Genomic DNA, 19,134 nt, shown 5'->3' with positions numbered 1-19,134 from the left:
ACAATCAGTGGGCCGGATTCAGAAAGAGATACAACGGCGTATCTCCTGATACGCCGTCGTATCTCTGAGTCCGGACTGTCGTATCTATGCGACTGATTCAGAGAATCAGTTACGCATGGATATCCCTAAGATCCGCCAGGTGTAAGTGTCTTACACCGTCGGATCATAGGCTGCAATTTCAGGCTGGCCGCTAGGTGGCGCTTCCGTATGTTTTACGCAAGGAATATGCAAATGAGTATTTACGCCGATTCAGAAACAAACGACCGCCCGGCGCTTTTTTTTTCGTCGTTTGCGTTCGGCTTTTTCCAGCGTATAGTTACCCCTGCTATATGAGGCGTAGCTAATGTTAAGTATGGCCGTCGTTCCCGCGCCGAGTTTTGAAATTTTACGTAGTTTGCGTAAGTCGTTCGCGAATACGGCTGGACGTAATTTACGTACACGTCTAAAGCAATGACGTCCTTGCGACGTCATTTAGAGCAATGCACACTGGGATATTTTACGGACGGCGCATGCGCCGTTCAAAAAATACGTCAAAAACGTGGGGTCAAGTTAGATTTAAATAATACACGCCCCCAACATCCCCATTTGAATTATGCGGCCTTACGCCGCAACACATACGTTACGCCGCCTTAACTATGGGCGCAATTTCTTTCTGAATGAAGAACTTGCGCCCAAAGTTAGAGCGGCGTAACGTATCGGAGATACGTTACGCCGGCCGGACAGATACGCTCAGGTATCTGAATCCGGCCCAGTGAGTCAAAGACAGGATCTGCCAGCCCCGGATGTTTACCATAGAGATTTCCGGCAGACCAGATGGTCGGCGGAGTCTCTATGATCGTCAAAGACCGGGCGCGGTGTTATGACATCATGCCCGACCTCTGCATTCAAACAATCGGCGCAGCCTCGGCTGGGAAGCCAAGATCTTATTTATATTTCAGGCTTTCCAGCCTAGAGATGAGACATTTGGTCTTATTGACAGGGGAGGGCTGGCAGGGGGGGCAGGGTGGAAATCTCCCCCCGGGCTGGTCACACTATGCACAGCCACGGGCCGCCACTACATGGACTCTGATGTAAGGGGGGCCTCTGTGCGGACTCTGATGTAAGGGGGGCCTATGTGCGGACTCTTGTGATCATGAAAAATCTTAGACTGTTTTCCTCGATCCATCACTTTTCCAGGCTCTATGGGCCACTTGACTGGACTTGCCCCCCAGGCCTAAGGCTGCCAGTCCTCCCCTGCTATCAGCACTCTACCACCGGACACCAACCCCAAAAATCAAAGCAGCCCAGTGTATAATTATTATTATTATACATGATTTATATAATTTCTGGTCAGATATTGACTTCAGTTGTCATATGACATTAGCCTCAGCTGGAGATTCATACCCCCACTATGTGTAATCTGTAGAGAAGAAACCATTTATATATATATATATATATATATATATATATATATATATATATATATATATATCTTCCGTTCATGGACGGACACAGCAGCATCTTGACAGATGGGGTATTATCCTCCTGTTATGGGGTATTATTCTAGTCAATCTCCTATGTCAAGATGCTGCTGTGTCCGTCCATGAACTTGGAGAAATGGTTTTTACGGTGAGTACAAAAATCTTATTTTTATTTTATTTTTTATTAGTCTATGACCAGCTTAAAGTGGAGTTCCACCCATAAATATAACATTACATCAGTAGTTTTAAAAAAATGTCATTAGTCCTTTACGAAAATTTTTTTTTTTTAGATGCCTTCAAAGTGTTGTTGCTAGGCAGAATAGTTAATCTTCCCACTTCCTGCACCTAGGTGCTTAATCCTTCCTAACCTACACCGCACAGACTCCTGGGAATGTAGTGGGTGTAACTTTCCAGGAGTCTGTGCATTCCCCAGTCTCAAAGAATCATATGACTTGGACAGCACAGGTGCTGAAACCTGATCTGACACTGCTTGTGCAGCACTGAGCATGTGCAAGATTTGCAAGGCTGAAATCCAGGAAGTCATACAGTCTGGCTTCATGATGCACACACTTAAGATGGCCCCAGTCAATTTCTATTTTATAAAGTGTCTAAATGCTGTAACAACCTAACAAAACAGACCTTAGTTTACAGACTAACTTTACTAGAATACATTAAGCTTGTGTATTACAGGGGTATTTATATTTAAAAAGTGAAATTGTGGCCGGACTCCGCTTTAAGGAATCAAGGGCATCACTGACAAAAGCATTGCCTACTCTATAGGATACCCTGTTTTTGGATAATTCTGCCATTTCCACAGCTTATCTCAAAACCATCCGCACATCTGATGTCTTTTTTATATTGAGTCATCATCACCTTCTATTCACCGCTACATACTATAACTACTTGATACATTGTTAAAAATGTGTTCTTAGAAGAAACATTTTCAACCCTGCTCCTTTGAATTTTCTCATCGCCGTTGAAGAAATTGAACATTGATTTGAGCCACTAATGATTAGAAACACATACACACTAACTTTCTTAGAACCTTCTTTTTCTAAGAATTTTCATTAGAAATTCTACCTATGGCCAGCTTTACACATAGTTATTTTTTTTCAAATGATACAGTGGTGTGCTGCAAACAAAAAGGCAGCTCCAATAGTAGATGGTCAACAACAAGTAATGCTGCACTTTGTCGTAAAAAAAAAAAAAGACAAAGATCCTTGGACTACTGCAGGTCTTCCATGTAACTTTGATCTTCGCCTCCCAGACGGTCTTTATCACTATGCTCCTGAATGCCAGATCTCCGGGACTTGTGACCGACTCCCCCCTCAGTCTCTTCTTTACTACTTCCCTTTTTTCTGATCCCTTCTATTTCTTTTTTGCCTTCTTTCCTCAGTTAATTTTTTACCTCTACCTTCTCATGCACTGATGCTTCACGTGCGACTCAATTGGACAACCAGTACTGAAGCTGATCACTCACTCTTGAGTGCAAACGAAAGCCTGGTACACACTAAACCCGCTAAACGAAAATAAAAATTGACAACTCCAATTGGAGCCACTGTACTAGCGATCCGACAGCAATCTCCCCCACTAAGCTGTTGTGTTCAGACAAGGGGACAGCCCCCCGCCACAACATTCCAATCATCGCTCTCCGCCATTTGCCGAGTGCGCTGATTGGGGGCCGGTTGGCTGCTAGTTTTTCAGCAATAGCATGCTTGTCCTACAGAAGCCAGCCAAACGGCTGACTTCTGTTGGACTGACTGACATATACATTTTGCCCATGTATACAGCCAGTACTATTGACATAAGTATTTTATCATTAATCTTTGATATTCAGACAAAAAAATATTAAATTGTGTGTTCTTATATAAGACTTCTACAATTATCACTGAGATGCAGCATTGTTTGCACACTTTGCTCAGTTTCTTTTTGATACCCAATAAAAAATGATTGAGCAAGAAATGAAAAACAGGCACTTTAAAAAATATATTTTTTTATTGTTAATTTTACTTTATTTATTTTTTAGTTTGACACTTTAAAAAAAAAAAAAATTTTGATCACTTTTATTCCTATTACAAGAAATGTAAACATCCCTTGTAATAGGAATATGGCACGATTGGTCCTCTTTACAGTGAGATATGGGGTCAATAAGCAGGGGAGGACTGGCAGCCTTAGGCCTGGGGGGCAAGTCCAGTCAAGTGGCCCATAGAGCCTGGAAAAGTGATGGATCGAGGAAAACAGTCTAAGATTTTTCATGATCACAAGAGTCCGCACATAGGCCCCCCTTACATCAGAGTCCGCACAGAGGCCCCCCTTACATCAGAGTCCATGTAGTGGCGGCCCGTGGCTGTGCATAGTGTGACCAGCCCGGGGGGAGATTTACACCCTGCCCCCCCTGCCAGCCCTCCCCTGGCTGATAGATGCATCCACTGCTAGACTTTTCTCTGGTTCATCAGAAAATGACCAAAACTCAATCAGTGTATAGTCCGTTTTAGTGCCTAGAAAATGTCTGGCTTTGAGATTTCAGAGAGTGGTGGCATTGTCCAGGAACCTGGCATCTAGTGCTGCTACACACTATGCTTAAGGTTGACATGTTGGAAAAATTTCCAGTGACCAGCAGCTGCAGCCAATTCCCCAAGGGGATTCCTTCATCCACCTTGTTTCTGTGGATGGAGGAATCCATTTGTATTTATTTTATTCAGCCCACTGCCAAACTGTGTATGGATGGTTATTTGGAGGAATTCAAGACAGCAGGTAAATCTTTCAGGGCTCTTCTTGAGCACAAGTTACCTATCTCGATTGAAAAGTTTTACTTTTTAAGCTCAGGTCCACATTGGGTACCTATTGAAAAAAAGGGTGTTATCATCGCATGGTGCCTACAATTGTCCACATCAGACAAGTAATAATTACAGACAAGTGTACAGACATTACACAGATTCCCAGTAAAATGGCGATGCATAAATACAAACTTGAGTACTCGTACTGATGAAGTGACATATTTACTGGTCCTGTATCAACCAAATTTATGGTAAACTCTTCCACTGGAAGAGTAATATTAAGTCTGATGTACGACGATGTTTGAGAAATGACAATATACAGTCTGAAGAGTAATGACATTCAGACTCAGAAGAGAATTTCATCAGTGGCAATTATGATGTTCAGTCTGAAGAATGATTATATTCAACCTAATTACAATATTTAATTCTGATATATGATGATGTCCAGAACAGTTTTTTTCCAGATATGACAGCTTCATTGATCTTAAATCAGTCTGATTATTGGTAGAGAACAGTAGTACCCTTTAGTGAATGATGTTGTTTTGTAGCGTAAGTATTGATATCCAATCAAAGGCATGGTATTTTGTTTCTGATATTTCATGCTTAGGCAGCTATAAAATACTAATTATTGTAGCTCAGTAATCATAATACATAATTAAATTTATTATTTTTTTAATGCAAGCAAATCCCTGAATATGACCTGGAAATTAGTCTCCTGTAGCCCCTGTACTACAAGGCTGGAGCAGGAGAGGAAGAGACAGCAAAATCAGTTATTCAGTTCATGTGATTAGGAGGAAAAATCAGAGTGACTGAAATATGAGTTCAGCACTGTGCTGCTTCTCTTTGCACCGCCCAATTACAGGTTGGGGTGTATATGACAGCCTGGGTTAACCACTTACTGACTGGAAGATTTTCCCCCTTAATGACCAGGCCACTTTTTGCGATACGGCACTGTGTCGATTTAACTGGCAATTGCGCAGATGTGTGAGGCTGTACCCAAACAAAATTAACGTCCTTTTTTCCCGACAAATAGAGTTTTCTTTTGGTGGTATTTGACCACCTCTGCGGTTTTTATTTTTTGCGCTATAAACAAAAAAAAAGCAACAATTTTGGAAAAAAAAGCAATATTTTTTTATTTTTTGCTATAATAAATATCTCCCCAAAAATTTATAAAAAAAAATTCATCCGTTTAGGCCAATATGTATTCTTCTACATTTGTAAAAAAAATGACAATAAGCGTATATTGATTGGTTTGCGTAAAAGTTATAGCGTCTACAAAATAGGGGATATTTATGGCATTTTTATTATACTAGTAATGTCCGCATGTGGACAGGTGGAACCTGGCGGCCTGGCTTCTGAGGAGGCATTGCTGAGGCGTACACAGTTCAGTGGCAGTGCTAGGTTCCTGCAGTCGGGGGCAGACAAAGGTTTAGCACTTAGCACATTGAAAGGACAGGAATCAGCTTTGAGCGTTTTTTGGGAAAAACAGCTAGCGATAGACCCATGGATAGTAAGGTTCTTTAAAGCTCTAAGCAGACAGAGGCCAGTTAGAACTTCCTCTTTTCCAGTGTGGGATCTTTCTTTAGTTTTACAGGCCCTTACAGGGGAACCTTTCGGGCCGTTGGGGTCCTGTACCTTAAAATTAGTCACCCTCAAAACTGCATTTTTGGTGGCAATTACTACGGCAAGGCAAGTAAGTGAACTCGAAGCCCTCTCTATTAGGGCTCCTTATTTTCAAGTTTTTCCGGATCGTGTAATTTTTAAAACAGATCTAGCCTTTTTACCAAAGGTGGCTTCAAAATTTCATAGAGGCCAAGAAATTATTTTACCTACCTTTTGTTCGAATCCTGTGAGGGAACAGGAACGTACCTTTCATAATTTGGATGTTAGGAGGTGCATCCTTCAGTATTTAGAGTGCACTAGACAGTTTAGGAAGTCTGATTCCCTTTTTGTTTTATTTTCGGGGGCTAGGAAAGGATCCAGAGCCTCCAGATGAACTATAGCCAGATGGCTTAAATCAGCTATTGTTCAAGCTTATGTGATAGGGGGGTTGGAGCCCCGGATGGGATCAGGGCACATTCCACCAGAGCAGCGGTGGCTTCACAAGCGGAATGGGCTGGTGCTTCTCCAGAGCAAATTTGTAGGGCTGCAACGTGGTCCAGCTTCAGCACATTTGTAAAGCACTACAGATTGGACCTGCTGTCATCCAAAGACCAGGCCTTTGGTCGTAAAGTTCTGCAAGCAGTAGTCCCACCCTAAGGTAAGGTGCTCGCTTATCCTCTCTAAGGTGGCTGTCCTGAAAGACGATCCAGGGAAAAATGGAGTTACTTACCGGTAACGTCCTTTTCCAGGAGTCTTTCAGGTCAGCACCGGTACCCACCCAGGTATTGGATGTCTGAGGACTCATCACATAAGTCTGTCAGGTAAGATTAAAGATTTTTTTGCATGACGTGTTCTTGTGTTTTCCCAGTTTGCCGGAGGTTCTCGTGAAAAACTGAAGGGCCAGTGGGAGGATGAGGATTAAATACATTTTTTGGAAGGCGGTGTTTCCTGTGAGGGGAGGAGCCGGGATCTCTCTAAGGTGGCTGTCCTGAAAGACTCCTGGAAAAGGACGTTACCGGTAAGTAACTCCATTTTTTCGGCAGCTGGCTGTGTTGAGCCGCAACATGTCGAAGACTTGGTAGAGTGGATGACCAAACCGTCCTCATCCTCCTCATCCTCTCACCCAGGCTCCGGGTACTTTGTCTGGCAAAGCAGCTGCCAAGGCCTCCTCTTCCCTCTGCTCAATGGCATCAGTCACTCTTTCCCTAGCCCCACCATGTCCTCCTGAGGAGTCCCCCGAACTGTTTGAACACAGTGTTGGGTACATGCTGCATGAGGATGCGCAGCGTTTTGAAGGCTCCGATGATGGTACACAGCTAGAGGAAGGCAGTAACGTGAGCCCAGAGAGAGGGGGTGCCCAAGAAGGACAGCAATCTGGCAGTCATGTCCCTCTAGCTGCAGCATATTGCCAGGTTTTCTACAGTGATAGGGAGGGAGGGGATAATGAGGTCACTGACTCTACGTGGGTGCCTGAAAGGAGAGAGGAGGAGGAGGCACAGACACATCTCCAACGAGGCAGGATGCCCTCCAGGGGCCAGCTTAAGGGCAGCACACCGACTGCATCACAACGCAGAGCTACGCATGTGCAGGGCGCTGCTGTGTCTCAGCGTTATTCCAAAAGGTCTTTGGTGTGGGCCTTTTTTGAGACGAGTGCATCAGATCGCACCGCTGCTATTTGCAACATATGTCTCAAGCGTATCTCGCGTGGCCAAAACATCACCCGCTTGGGCACCACATGCTTGACCAGACATATGTCGACCTGCCATGCAGTTCATTGGCAAGCATACCTCAAAGACCCACGCCAAAGAACAAAGCTATACCCTCAGTCCTCTCTGAAGCCTGTACTGATAGGACTGAAGGTGTATAATTAGATGTGTCACAGCCTAGTACATGCAGGCAATCTACTATCGGTATACCGATGGCAGATTGTACCAGGCAAATTTCCCTGCCCCAGCTGCTTCAGCACCGAAAGAAGTTCTCTCCCAGCCATCCACATGCCCAGCGGTTGAATGCTAGCTTAGCTAAATTGCTAGCACTTCAACTGCTGCCTTTTCAGTTGGTAGATTCTGCCCCCTTCCGTGAGTTTGTGGAATGTGCGGTACCTCAGTGGCAAGTTCCCAAACGCCACTTTTTCTCACGGAAGGCGATTCCGGCTCTCTACTGGCATGTGGAAGGCAATGTCGATGCCTCGCTAGACAGGGCAGTCAGTGGTAAGGTGCATATTACCGCTGACTCATGGTCCAGCAGGCCAGGGACATTACCTATCTTTCACGGCCCATTGGGTGACTCTGCTGGCAGCTTGGAAGGACGCAGGACAAGGTACAGTAGTGTTGGAGGTTGTTCCGCCACCACGCCTCCAAAATGCTACTACTGATTGTGACACACCTCTCTCCTCCAACCCCTCCTCTTCTTCCTCTGTGGCCTCTTCCTGTGCTGATGTGTCCTCAGAACCAGCGGTGCTCTGTAGGCGTTCAAGGGGCTACACAGGTATGCAGGCAATGAGATGCCATGCAGTGCTTGAGCTGGTGTGCTTGGGGGACAGGAGCCACACTAAGGCAGAGGTTCTGTCAGCTCTGCAGGGGCAGGCTCAGAGGTGGTTGACGCCATGCCGGCTTAAGCCAGGAATGGTGGTTTGCGACAATGGCACCAGCCTCCTCTCCGCCCTGCGACAGGGACAACTGACCCATGTGCCCTGTTTTGCTCATGTCCTTAACTTGGTGGTGCAGCGGTTCTTAGGCAGGTACCCAGCTTACAGGATGTCCTGAAGCAGGCCAGGAAAGTCTATGTGCATTTCCGACGGTCATATAATGCCAGTGCTCGGCTGGCAGACCTCCAAAAGGGAATACAACATGCCCAAGAATCGCCTAATCTGTGACATGCCCACCAGGTGGAACTCTACGTTGGCCATGCAGCGGCTGCACACGCAGCAGAGGGCCATCAATGAGTATCTGTGCCAATATGGCAGCAGAACTGGGTCAGGGGAGCTTGTTTTTATTTCCATGATCAGGGATGCATGCACTGTCCTGTCACCATTTGAGGAGGCCACGAGGATGGTGAGCAGTGACAGTGCATGCATCAGTGAGACTGTCCCTCTTATTCACATGTTGGAGCACACGCTGTGTGGAATAATGGACAGGGCGCTTGAGGGAGAACAGAGGGAGGAAGAGGAGGACTTCCTTACCTCTCAAGGCCCCCTCTATCCAGACAGTGTTCCTGCTTGCCCGCCTATCACACAGGAAGAGGACGAGGAGGAGGAGGATTGTGTCAGCATGGAGGTGGAGCCTAGCACTTAGCATCAGAAGCAGTCTTCAAGGGATCAATTCTGCAGAGGGAGCAGAAGATGAAACATCTTCGGGAGGCCTTGCAGAAAGGTCTGTGCAACGCGTTCCCAGAGACTGGGAGGTTACAAAATCCTGGTCCTGGACAAATGTGTTGGTGAGGCTTTGGTCAGTCACAGAAGGAGCGGTGGAGAAGGTGGCCGTCTGACTGATGCGTTCAGACAATTTTTTAGTCCGCAGCCCCAAGGTATGACCGGTTCCAGCAACCATCGCCAGCGTCTGTTTTACATGGTGCGGGAATACCTATGGGCAATATCAGACTTGGACACCTTTCCCACCAAAAATCCTCTGGCTTACTGGGTCTTGAGGATGGATCACTGGCCAGAGCTTGCACAGTACGCAATTGAGCTACTGGCTTGTCCTACATCCAGCGTTCTTTCAGTGCTGCTGGATGCTTTGTGACCGATCACAGGGTGTGCCTCTTCACTGACTCGGTCGATCGACTGACCTTCATAAAAATGAATCAGGCTTGGATCACTACCAGCTACCAAGCATCTGATGCTGATGTAACTGAATATTTTTTTTTGAAATGTCAGATCCCTTCAAGACTGCCTATGCTGATGCTGAGTGACTATCCTTTTCCTCCTCAATGATCATGCTGATAGCTTGTAAGAAATTTTTTGGTTCTGGGCACCGCCACCAGTGTCTAAGGCCCAATTTTTCTGCCCCTGTTTAACAGGGGCGTGTAATTACAATTTTTGATGCAATACTTTGCAGCGGGCTCATTCCTGGGCTCCAACTAGAGTATCTGTGAGGGGTTGCAGTGTTGTGGCACCAGCAGCAGTGCCTAAGGCCCAATTTTTTTTTCCCCTGCTTAACAGGGGTGTGTAATTACAATTTTTGATGCAATACTTTGCAGCGGGCTCATTCCTGGGCTCCAACTAGAGTATCTGTGAGGGGTTGCAGTGTTGTGGGACCAGCACCACCACCACCAAAGGCCCAATTTTTCTGCCCCTGTTCAACAATGGCATGTAATTAGAGTTCTTGATATAATAGTTCACACAGCAGGACATTTCAGCGCCCGCCGCCCACCAACACTAACTGTGAGGGCTTACATTGTTGTGGCAACACCTAGGGCCCAAATTTATGCAGAGTATATACGGCGGGCCCCTACTTTCAAACATCCAACTTACAAACGACTCCTACTTGCAAACGGAAGGAGACAACAGGAAGTGAGAGGAAATCTACCCCTAGGAAGGGAAATTCTCTTCTGTAAGAGGTGTCTCCTGTCCACTGATGCTTTATCACCAATCCTTGTTTCATTAAAAAAAAAAAAAATTCAAATTGGGACAGAAAGTGAATTGCAATCTTCTGAACAGATGCACGCAGACAGCAAAACAAATGTTACAGGGGTGATAACCCTTCTCTATGTTTTCAGAAAAGCTTAAAAATAGATTTTATGGCTGGAGCTACACTTTAAAAAAGTACCAGTTCACAATTACAAACAGATTCTACTTAACAACAAACCTTCAGTCCCTATCTTGTTTGCACCACCTGTATACTGCTGTTCAAAGTATATAGGGCCAAAGGGGCTTGTAATGACCTGGGGGGAGGGGGGGAAACCCAAGCAGTTTTACATTTATTTTTTCTTATAGTAATCTCATTTTGTGCAGGGACAGTTCTAAACACGTGCCACTTCACAGGCATACGATAGACACCCAGCAGGTACGATATTTAAAGGAATTTTTCTTCTTTTTTTTTTTTCACTTTAAGCATCATTAAAATAACTGCTCCAGAAAAAACGACTGTTTTTAAAACTTTTTTTTCCATTGATACATGTTCCCTGGGGCAAGGCCCGGGTTCTCAAACCCGTTTTCCGAAATAACTTGCATATTAGGCTTTAAAATGAGCACTTTTGAATTCGAACGTTCGAGTCCCATTGACGTCAATGGGGTTCTAAATGTTCGCGCGAACGTTCGGTCCGTTTGAAGGTTCTGGTGCGAACCAAACGGGGTGGTGTTTGGCTCATCCCTACCAAAAAGCGCCTGAGAAGTGCCTCAGTGTAAAATAGGTCTTAAACTGCTATAGGATGGTCAGCAATTGGTTAACGGACATACAAAATTAAAGGATCTGCAGGTAAATGTAAACAAAATGTAACAATGTTACCGGTTACCTTGTATTTCTAAATTATGCTTTTGAACTGTATAAAACCTGAGAGGGCCACATGGGCGCTTTTGATCATAGAGTGTAAAAACAATGTATTTCAGCACCCAGGAGGTACAGCTGTCAGCAGCCTGTGGAAATCAATAACAGGTTGCAATACCCATGGGTGTACACTGTTCTAAGCAGTAAAAATGCAACAGACCGACCCAAGGCGCTCAACTATAGAATGGGCTAGCAGTTATATGTAGTAGTAACATGTATCCTATTGACCCAGTCCTGTGCTGCATGCAATCCACTGGAGATCCAAAATAGAAAATGCAAGCACTTTATGCTGCACACTGATAAAGTCAAGGTATCCATGAGAAACAAAATTGAAGGATGATGAACAAACAAAACTTGCTTCAATGTAAACCGATATAAAACATTTATTATGAGGCCATAGATAAAGCACACAGTCCAGATAAAAAAACAGTCATATGTGAATGTCAGTCTAATTTCAAAGGTAAAAGCCCAAGTCTCATCCAACCTCAAAACACTAAATGGAGGGCCCAGAACTTGTGATGGAAACAGGCTCAAGGTGCACATGCCAGCCGGAAGGCACACATCAGTGTGGTGTGTAGTGAGGTTAGGATGGAGACAATGTGGTAGGGCAAGGGTGACCACGCCATCTCCCTTGCTCTGCCGCATTGTTAAGTTATGGTTTATATTGGAGCAAATTATATTTGTTTATTCATCGTCCTCCAATTTTGTTTCTCACTTTACTTTACCAGTGAACAGCATCTAGCCTTTACATTACTGTTCTAAGCAGTGCTAATGCACAGGCAGGTATGCCCCAAACATGGAATTTCTGCTTTGAACAACTGTAACACTATATTTCGCCTAAGGTCTGCAAGGGGTTAGGAAATGCTAGGCGAATAACAGAGTAAAAGGAATTACTGAAATTTAAAGCCCAGCTGGGTAGGATTGAGGCTTGCAGAATAACAGAATGAAGTTTTGATCATAAATCAGAAAGATGGCAACTTGAGATGTGAAGGAGAATAAATGGAGCATCTTGAGGTTTTGGAGGGAAAAAAAAGGGGGGCGGGACTTTAAAGGAGGCCATGACTTGGTAAAGCCATGTGCCTCCTTCCCTATTATAATTGTATAAGGAGAGGGGTTGGGACTTTAAATTAGGCATGTGGCTACAAAGATATAATAAAATTGAAACCTATATTAATTGCCATAAAGTACAAGAAGGAAATTACATAGACTAGAGGTATTGTCAATGTGAAAAACATCGTAATTACATGTGTTGCATATATTATAACACGATAGACAGTATGAAAAATTATAAATGGATGGCTAGATACTCCCTAACAGACATGGACATTTGATGAGAATGGCGATTGGAATAAAAACACACCCACCCCCCACAGAAATTTGCGTGGGTAAATGGATGAGTGTAGATGGTGGTGGTAGCATTGCATCATGAAAGGGCTCTACGCATTTTGTGGACACCTCCACTCATCAAGAGCCAATGTGGGGTACATCTGGAAGTAAAATAAATAGCCAATAAGGTTTAATGCTCAACCATGAATAGAAGGGAGGGAGAGAGGGAGGGAATAAGGGAAAACCATACATCCAATATACCTTGCAAGTCACCCTTAACCACTTGCCTATTGTGCACCTACACCCCCTTCCTGCCCAGACAAAATGTTTGCTTCGGGCACTGCGTCGCTTTAACTGACAATTGCGCGGTCGTGCAACGTGGCTCCCAAACAAAATTGACGTCCTTTTTTTCCCACAAATAGAGCTTTCTTTTGGTGGTATTTGATCACCTGTGCGGTTTTTATTTTTTGGGCTATAAACAAAAAAAGGAGCGTAAATTTTGAAAAAAAAACACAATATTTTTTGCTTTTTGCTATAATAAATATCCCATTTAAAAAAAAAAAAAAAAAATATGTTATCTCAGTTTAGGCCGATACGTATTCTACATATTTTTGGTAAAAAAAATTAAATAATAAAAAATCGCAATAACCGTATAGTGACTGGTTTCCGCAAAAGTTATATTGCCTACAAAATAGGGGACATAATTATGATTTTTTTAATTTATTTTTTTTACTAGGACTGCGGGACTGCGACATTATAGCAGACACAGCGGCCATTTTTGACACATTTTTGGGACCATTCACATTTATACAGTGAACAGTGCTATAAATATGCATTGATTACTGTATAAATGTGACTGGCAGGGAAGGGGTTAACCACTAGGGGGCGGGGAAGGGGTTAAATGTGTAGCCTTGGAGTGTTCTAACTGTAGGGGGAGGGGGTGACTGGTGGAGGTGACCGATCTGTGTCCCTATGTACAAGGGACACAGCATCGGTCTCCTCTCCCTGACAGGACGTGGAGCTCTGTGTTTACACACAGAGCTCCACATCCCTGCTTAGTTACTGGGCAATCGCAGGTGCCCGGCGGCCATCGCGGCCGCCGGGCACGCGCATTGTGTTCCCAGTGACGCGACGGGGGGGGGGGCGCGCGCGTCCCCTAGCGGCTTTAAATGACAGGACGTCATATGACGTCCTGTCAGAACAATAGGGTATTCCGCCCGCCGTCATTTGAAGGCGTGCGGTACCCTAGTGGTTAAACATTCCCAAGGGACCCTGGGAGCCAAGGACATGGCGGAAGTGTCACCCTCAGGAGCTGTGGCATTGGGGTCCTGCTGCAGGCATAATGGCACAAACATCAGTGGGCAAACACATGTGTGAAGGTATTGTCCCAGGAGGGATGATTGGTAGTAAAGTGGCGATTCCAAAACCATTCTGGAAAAGTAATACAAATTATAAAGTGGTGTAAGTATTTGCACATCTAGTGAGAGGAAAGACCCATAGAAATGATACCAAGAATGGTGAACCTATGTGCAAAGTAGTGTGTGAAAGTGGTGACGGAAGATTGCACAAAAACACCTAGGGTCACCCCTTAAAGCATGTAAAAAGCCAAAAAGGTGGGAAGCCAGATAGTCCCTTAATCTTAAACAAGAAGCATGATCCAAGAGTATATGTGTGCACCCAGATATGTAAATGATAAATAAATGATGTGAACACCTGGGTGCTATTTGTGCAGGGCTACTTCCAATGCCACGCAATGCGTGTAAGAGGGGGGCGTGGCGCCAACACCTGAGCATTTGAAATGCTCGGCATGTGTCAAAGCAGCCACTCCCCCCATAACGCAGATGGAAACATCTGCACCGATATGCAGCGCTGGTATGACGTCACATGCACATCACGCGCCTCCAACCCTGTATTGGTTAAATAAAAAGGTAGCTGCTGACTGTTAATAATCAGACACCCACCTGTCCAACGGCCTAACGATGTGGGTAGCTTCACAGCTGGGCGAGCCGCACTGCGGGCTGTGAATGGCCATGCAATCTTCTGGGACCTGTGACATGTCCCAGAAGATTGCAGGGAGGGATAGGTGATCTTCCTTCCGGCCCCCCCAGGGGGAGAAAGTGGGAGCTGGGTGCCTCTAAAAACAGGGTACCCGCCCCCCCCCAAAAAAAAACATTTCAAATGTGGCATGTCAGGGGGGTCACCAGCATGTAAAGCAGAAGTTTAATTTTTGGGTGCTTTAAAAATATTTTATGTACCTGTGCATACATGAGGTGACCTGCAGATGTATACTATTGTTGGGACTTGAAAGCAGACACTAAATTGTATCAGAACAAAAGTGGAATGGGCCTGACATGCTAAAACAAACCATGCTGATGTTATCTACAACAACCTTAATTTAGATTATCAACAATGGTAATGTATGTGAGAATGAATTGTTGATCCTTTCAAAATGAGATCTTGACTTAGTAGAAGCCTTGACAATCTATGAGATAAGATATATATTGTATTTATTGGTGTATAACACGCACCCTAACTTTAAGAGGGAAGTTTCAGGAAAAAAATACTTTCCACAGCCCCCTGCGTATAACACGCAGGCACAGTTTATCCTCTATTTTCAGGGTAAAAAAGTGAGTGTTATATGCCAATAAATACAGTAATTAATATGTGCCCCAAATATTTTTGTGCAAGAAACCCCAGGTAACAGTTATAACTAATATCTTACAGATGTGGCTGAAGCCTTGCAAGAGAGCAGACATCCCACAGCGACCATGCTACATTGTTCCGGTGTACAAGACCAGTGAAAGAAGAGGAACACTGTCCACTACTGGACACTCAACAAATTTTGTGATTGCAATGACCCTTCTCTCTGATAAACCTGAGGAGCACTGGATTGGACGAGGTGTCGCTTTACTATGTCAACTTAGCTCATAAGCTATATTAAAGACCCATACACACGATCAGACTTTGACAACAAATGTCCAACGGACCTGTTTTAGCGGACAATCCGAACGTGTGTACGCTCCATCGGACAAACTTTTTCATCGGACAAATTTTCGCTGTGAGAACAGACAAACTTTCCAGCAGCAAATGTCCTACGTCGGCTAATCCGATCGTGTGTACACAAGTCCAAAGTACAAACACGCATGCTCAGATCCAATGCTAAAGATCAGACAACAATAGCAGAAGTTGCCCAAAGGGTGGTGGTAAAGAGCAGAAAAAACACGTAGTGGGTCTATTACATCACTACGTTTGTTGGCTGAAAAAGTCCTGCCGTGTGTATGCATACCAAGTTCACGGACAACGAGCTTCGGAGCACAAAATTCACGGAAAAGTCCATTGGAAGTCCGATTGTGTGTATGAGGCTTAAGAGTTGCTTAGGATTCTTTCCACTATAAGAACATTTGGCCTAAACCCTGAAACAGCAATGCACTATAAACCAAGACAAATTTGTTCTAACAATATGACTAAATAAAATACTTTTGAGATTTTATTTGATTCACAACATAATGTACATAAAATGAAGACAGCAATTATGAAAGGTAACAGTTTATATTTAACATGAAGACAAAATGGGTTTGTGTCAAATGGGAAGCAGTTAGAATCAGTTTTTTTTTAATCACATCAACAGTCATTGAAAAAACAAACCGGATCTATACATTTTGCAAGAACCAGATTAGATGCACTGTTGAGCTACAGATCAAATGTGTTGTCACACAGTGACAACTTTGTAATAGCATTAATTACCTTCATGAAGGTCAAGCAATGTTCATTTTCAAGCTTCACATATTTTACAGCTTAAACTGCAAAATAATCACTTTAGCTGGAATGCATAACTGATCTGAACAAAAGTTCACATAAAATAAAGTAAAGCAAGTAGTTAAATACACAAATCATATTAATATGAACAATGACATTGTATTAATATAGAAAAGACTGAATTTAAACTCCTGCCTTTTTTTTTCAGTTATAGAGTTGGGGAAGAGTTACATTTCTCTCAGGTTTTTATTTCTGTCTATGACCCCATGGGGGAGAACGCCTTTACTTCCTCTCCCTATATCATCTATATATGAAATATAGGATGTGCGGTAGTAACCAGGACAACGATAAAAACACTATAATAAGCCACAACACTTCCTCCATCTACTAAAAATTTGTTTTCGTTGGTGTTCCAAATTGGGAAAGACTTGCCAATCAGGTCACAGATGGCAATTTGAATCTGACAGACGTTCGAACGATAACCATCAAAATGAGAAAAATGTTTTTAGGGGAGTTGTTGCTTAAAGCAGTAAGGTATTAAAATATTCTAATACAGACATGACCTAAATTTGTATGATTTAATAATGCAGTGACATTGACAGTCCCACCGGCATTTCTTGGTGTCAAAGAAAAGGTACTGTAGGTCATGAATTTCATTCCACAATATACTATGCCTGGAGCCTTACTCAATAAAAGGGCATTGGCATTATTGTCATGGGAAGGGGATGGTTATAGATTTGCAGTTAATGAAGAATTCAAATAGCCACTTTTATCATTCAGGTAAAAGATATGTGCTTTAATTTTTGGGGTAATTTAACATATTTTTCATTGCCACACGTTCAATTTAACCTTTAGCCCTGGTCCACATTGATGCGATTTGACATGTCAAATTGCATGCCAAATTGGGGGCAATTGTGGGTAATGACAGCGTCCGAATTGGTGCGTCGCTGCATCGATTCCTAAAAGTAGTTTCTGTACCACTTTTTCAGATTTTGGGGTGAAATTTCTATTGACATCAGGACTGACATGCGGGAATGAAATTGGTTCAGTTGAACTCGCACAATTTCATTCCTGCTGTCAGCGTGAACCAGAGCTGAGTGCATTTAAAACTCAAGACAAAACCAGAACAGTTGAAAGGGGGAGAACTTTGTCTCTCCACTCCCTAGGAAGGCGACACTTTGGATGCCATGCCTATACTTTGGCAGCAACAAACCTGCCTAAAATCTAATTTTAAGCCCAATGGTGCATGGTTTGTCAAATGATATTGTACATGCACATAGAACTACAAATTAAAGATAATTAGAAGGTTAAATATATTTTTTTTAAATAGTGTACCATCATTCTGCACAGTAAACACAAAATTTGATTTTAAAGGATTCACAAAACAAATGACAAGCGTAATATACAATTGGCTTTTAGGTGTTAGCAAAATGCATTCTTAAGGCTCACTCACATCACAAGCTCATGTGAAACATATGTTTTGGTTAGCATGAAAAAGCTATCTTGGGGAATTTTCCTCAAGACAGACGCAACAATGAAACACTGCCACATTAAATAGGTGTTTTTCTTGTGGTCAATGGAATAATGTACACTAGTACTTGCCCACAATGACTGTTCAGCAGTCAAATTAATCCACATTACCCCATGGTAGTCAAACCACACCAAACCAGATTTGCAACAAACTTTGGATGCTCTTCTGTTTATTAAGTACATGAGAACTTGGGACTTTGCTTATATAGAAAAATCTAACAACTGCAAAATTGTGCCTATTTTCCTAAAATGGACAGAAAGTCTAGTTTATTTCTATTATGAAGGACCAAGATGGTCATCTATGATGCCACTGTGCATTTCCACCTTGAGTCCCAACAAACCCTTTTTTATATATATAAAAAAAACATTATAGATATATACTGCAATTTTAAAAACCTTGAAGCTTGAAGCTAATGTAGAACCATCCTCCTCAAAAGCACAATGGAAATCAGATGGAACAGAATGGAAGGACTACATTGACACACGTGGTTAGACCAGAGGTAATTAAACACTATATGACAGTGGTTCTCAACCTTTCTAGTGCCGTGACCCCTTGATAAAATGTCCCAAGTTGTGGGACCCCCAACAGTAAAATTATTTTCGTAGTGTAGGTTGTCAGCACCCAAGGCAAGACAAGTAATTTGCGCCCCTAACTCACGGACATTTAGAGCTCCCTGAGTTCCTTCCACTCGTACAGTATTAAAAACCTTATAGAACATTTTAGGATGTACCACTCTCTTTGTTCTCCTTTTATCTCTCTCTATCCTAATTTCTTGTTTTTTTCCCCATCCCTTTTTCTTTGTTCCTCCCTCTCTTTTCCTCTCTCTTCCATGTATTCTCTATTTTTATGTCTTCTAATACTCCTTGGTGGGGGGGGGGGGGTTGGGGTATATGGGATGAGTGACCGTGCCGGCGAAAGACTGGGAGAACAGCGCGGGCTTCAGGAACAGCCCAGGATGGAAAATGGTCATTCGACCACCGAAGGGGTCCCGACCCCCAGGTTGAGAACCACTACTATATGACTATGCTCAGTTATATGCAACAGATTGGGCACGCAGTTAAATGACAGGCTTTATTAAAGAGACCTTGCCACCAACTTTAAAAGTTTTTTTTTAATCTTAAAATGTTTTATTCGCATGCAACATGCCTTTGAACTTGCTAGAAAAATTAAACTACTCAGGAAGAGTCAGTTCTCTAGCC

The 19,134-nt window shown here is 43.3% G+C and overlaps 1 protein-coding gene across 1 annotated transcript in view; it reads left to right on the top strand.

The window, feature by feature from the left end:
* Window positions 1-15,669, top strand: part of DNAH7 (dynein axonemal heavy chain 7) — a 438,794-nt gene extending 423,125 nt beyond the window's left edge. Inside the window, exon 65 of the mRNA XM_040357086.1 lies at window positions 15,373-15,669. Within this exon, the coding sequence (XP_040213020.1) occupies window positions 15,373-15,579 (207 nt within the window). The 3' untranslated portion in view covers window positions 15,580-15,669. The remainder of the gene's footprint in view (window positions 1-15,372) is intronic.
* The last annotated feature ends 3,465 nt before the right edge of the window (window positions 15,670-19,134 follow it).

Source organism: Rana temporaria, chromosome 6 (genome assembly GCF_905171775.1).
Source record: "Rana temporaria chromosome 6, aRanTem1.1, whole genome shotgun sequence".
NCBI lineage: Eukaryota > Metazoa > Chordata > Amphibia > Anura > Ranidae > Rana > Rana temporaria.
This window is presented reverse-complemented; position numbering and strand designations above follow the sequence as displayed.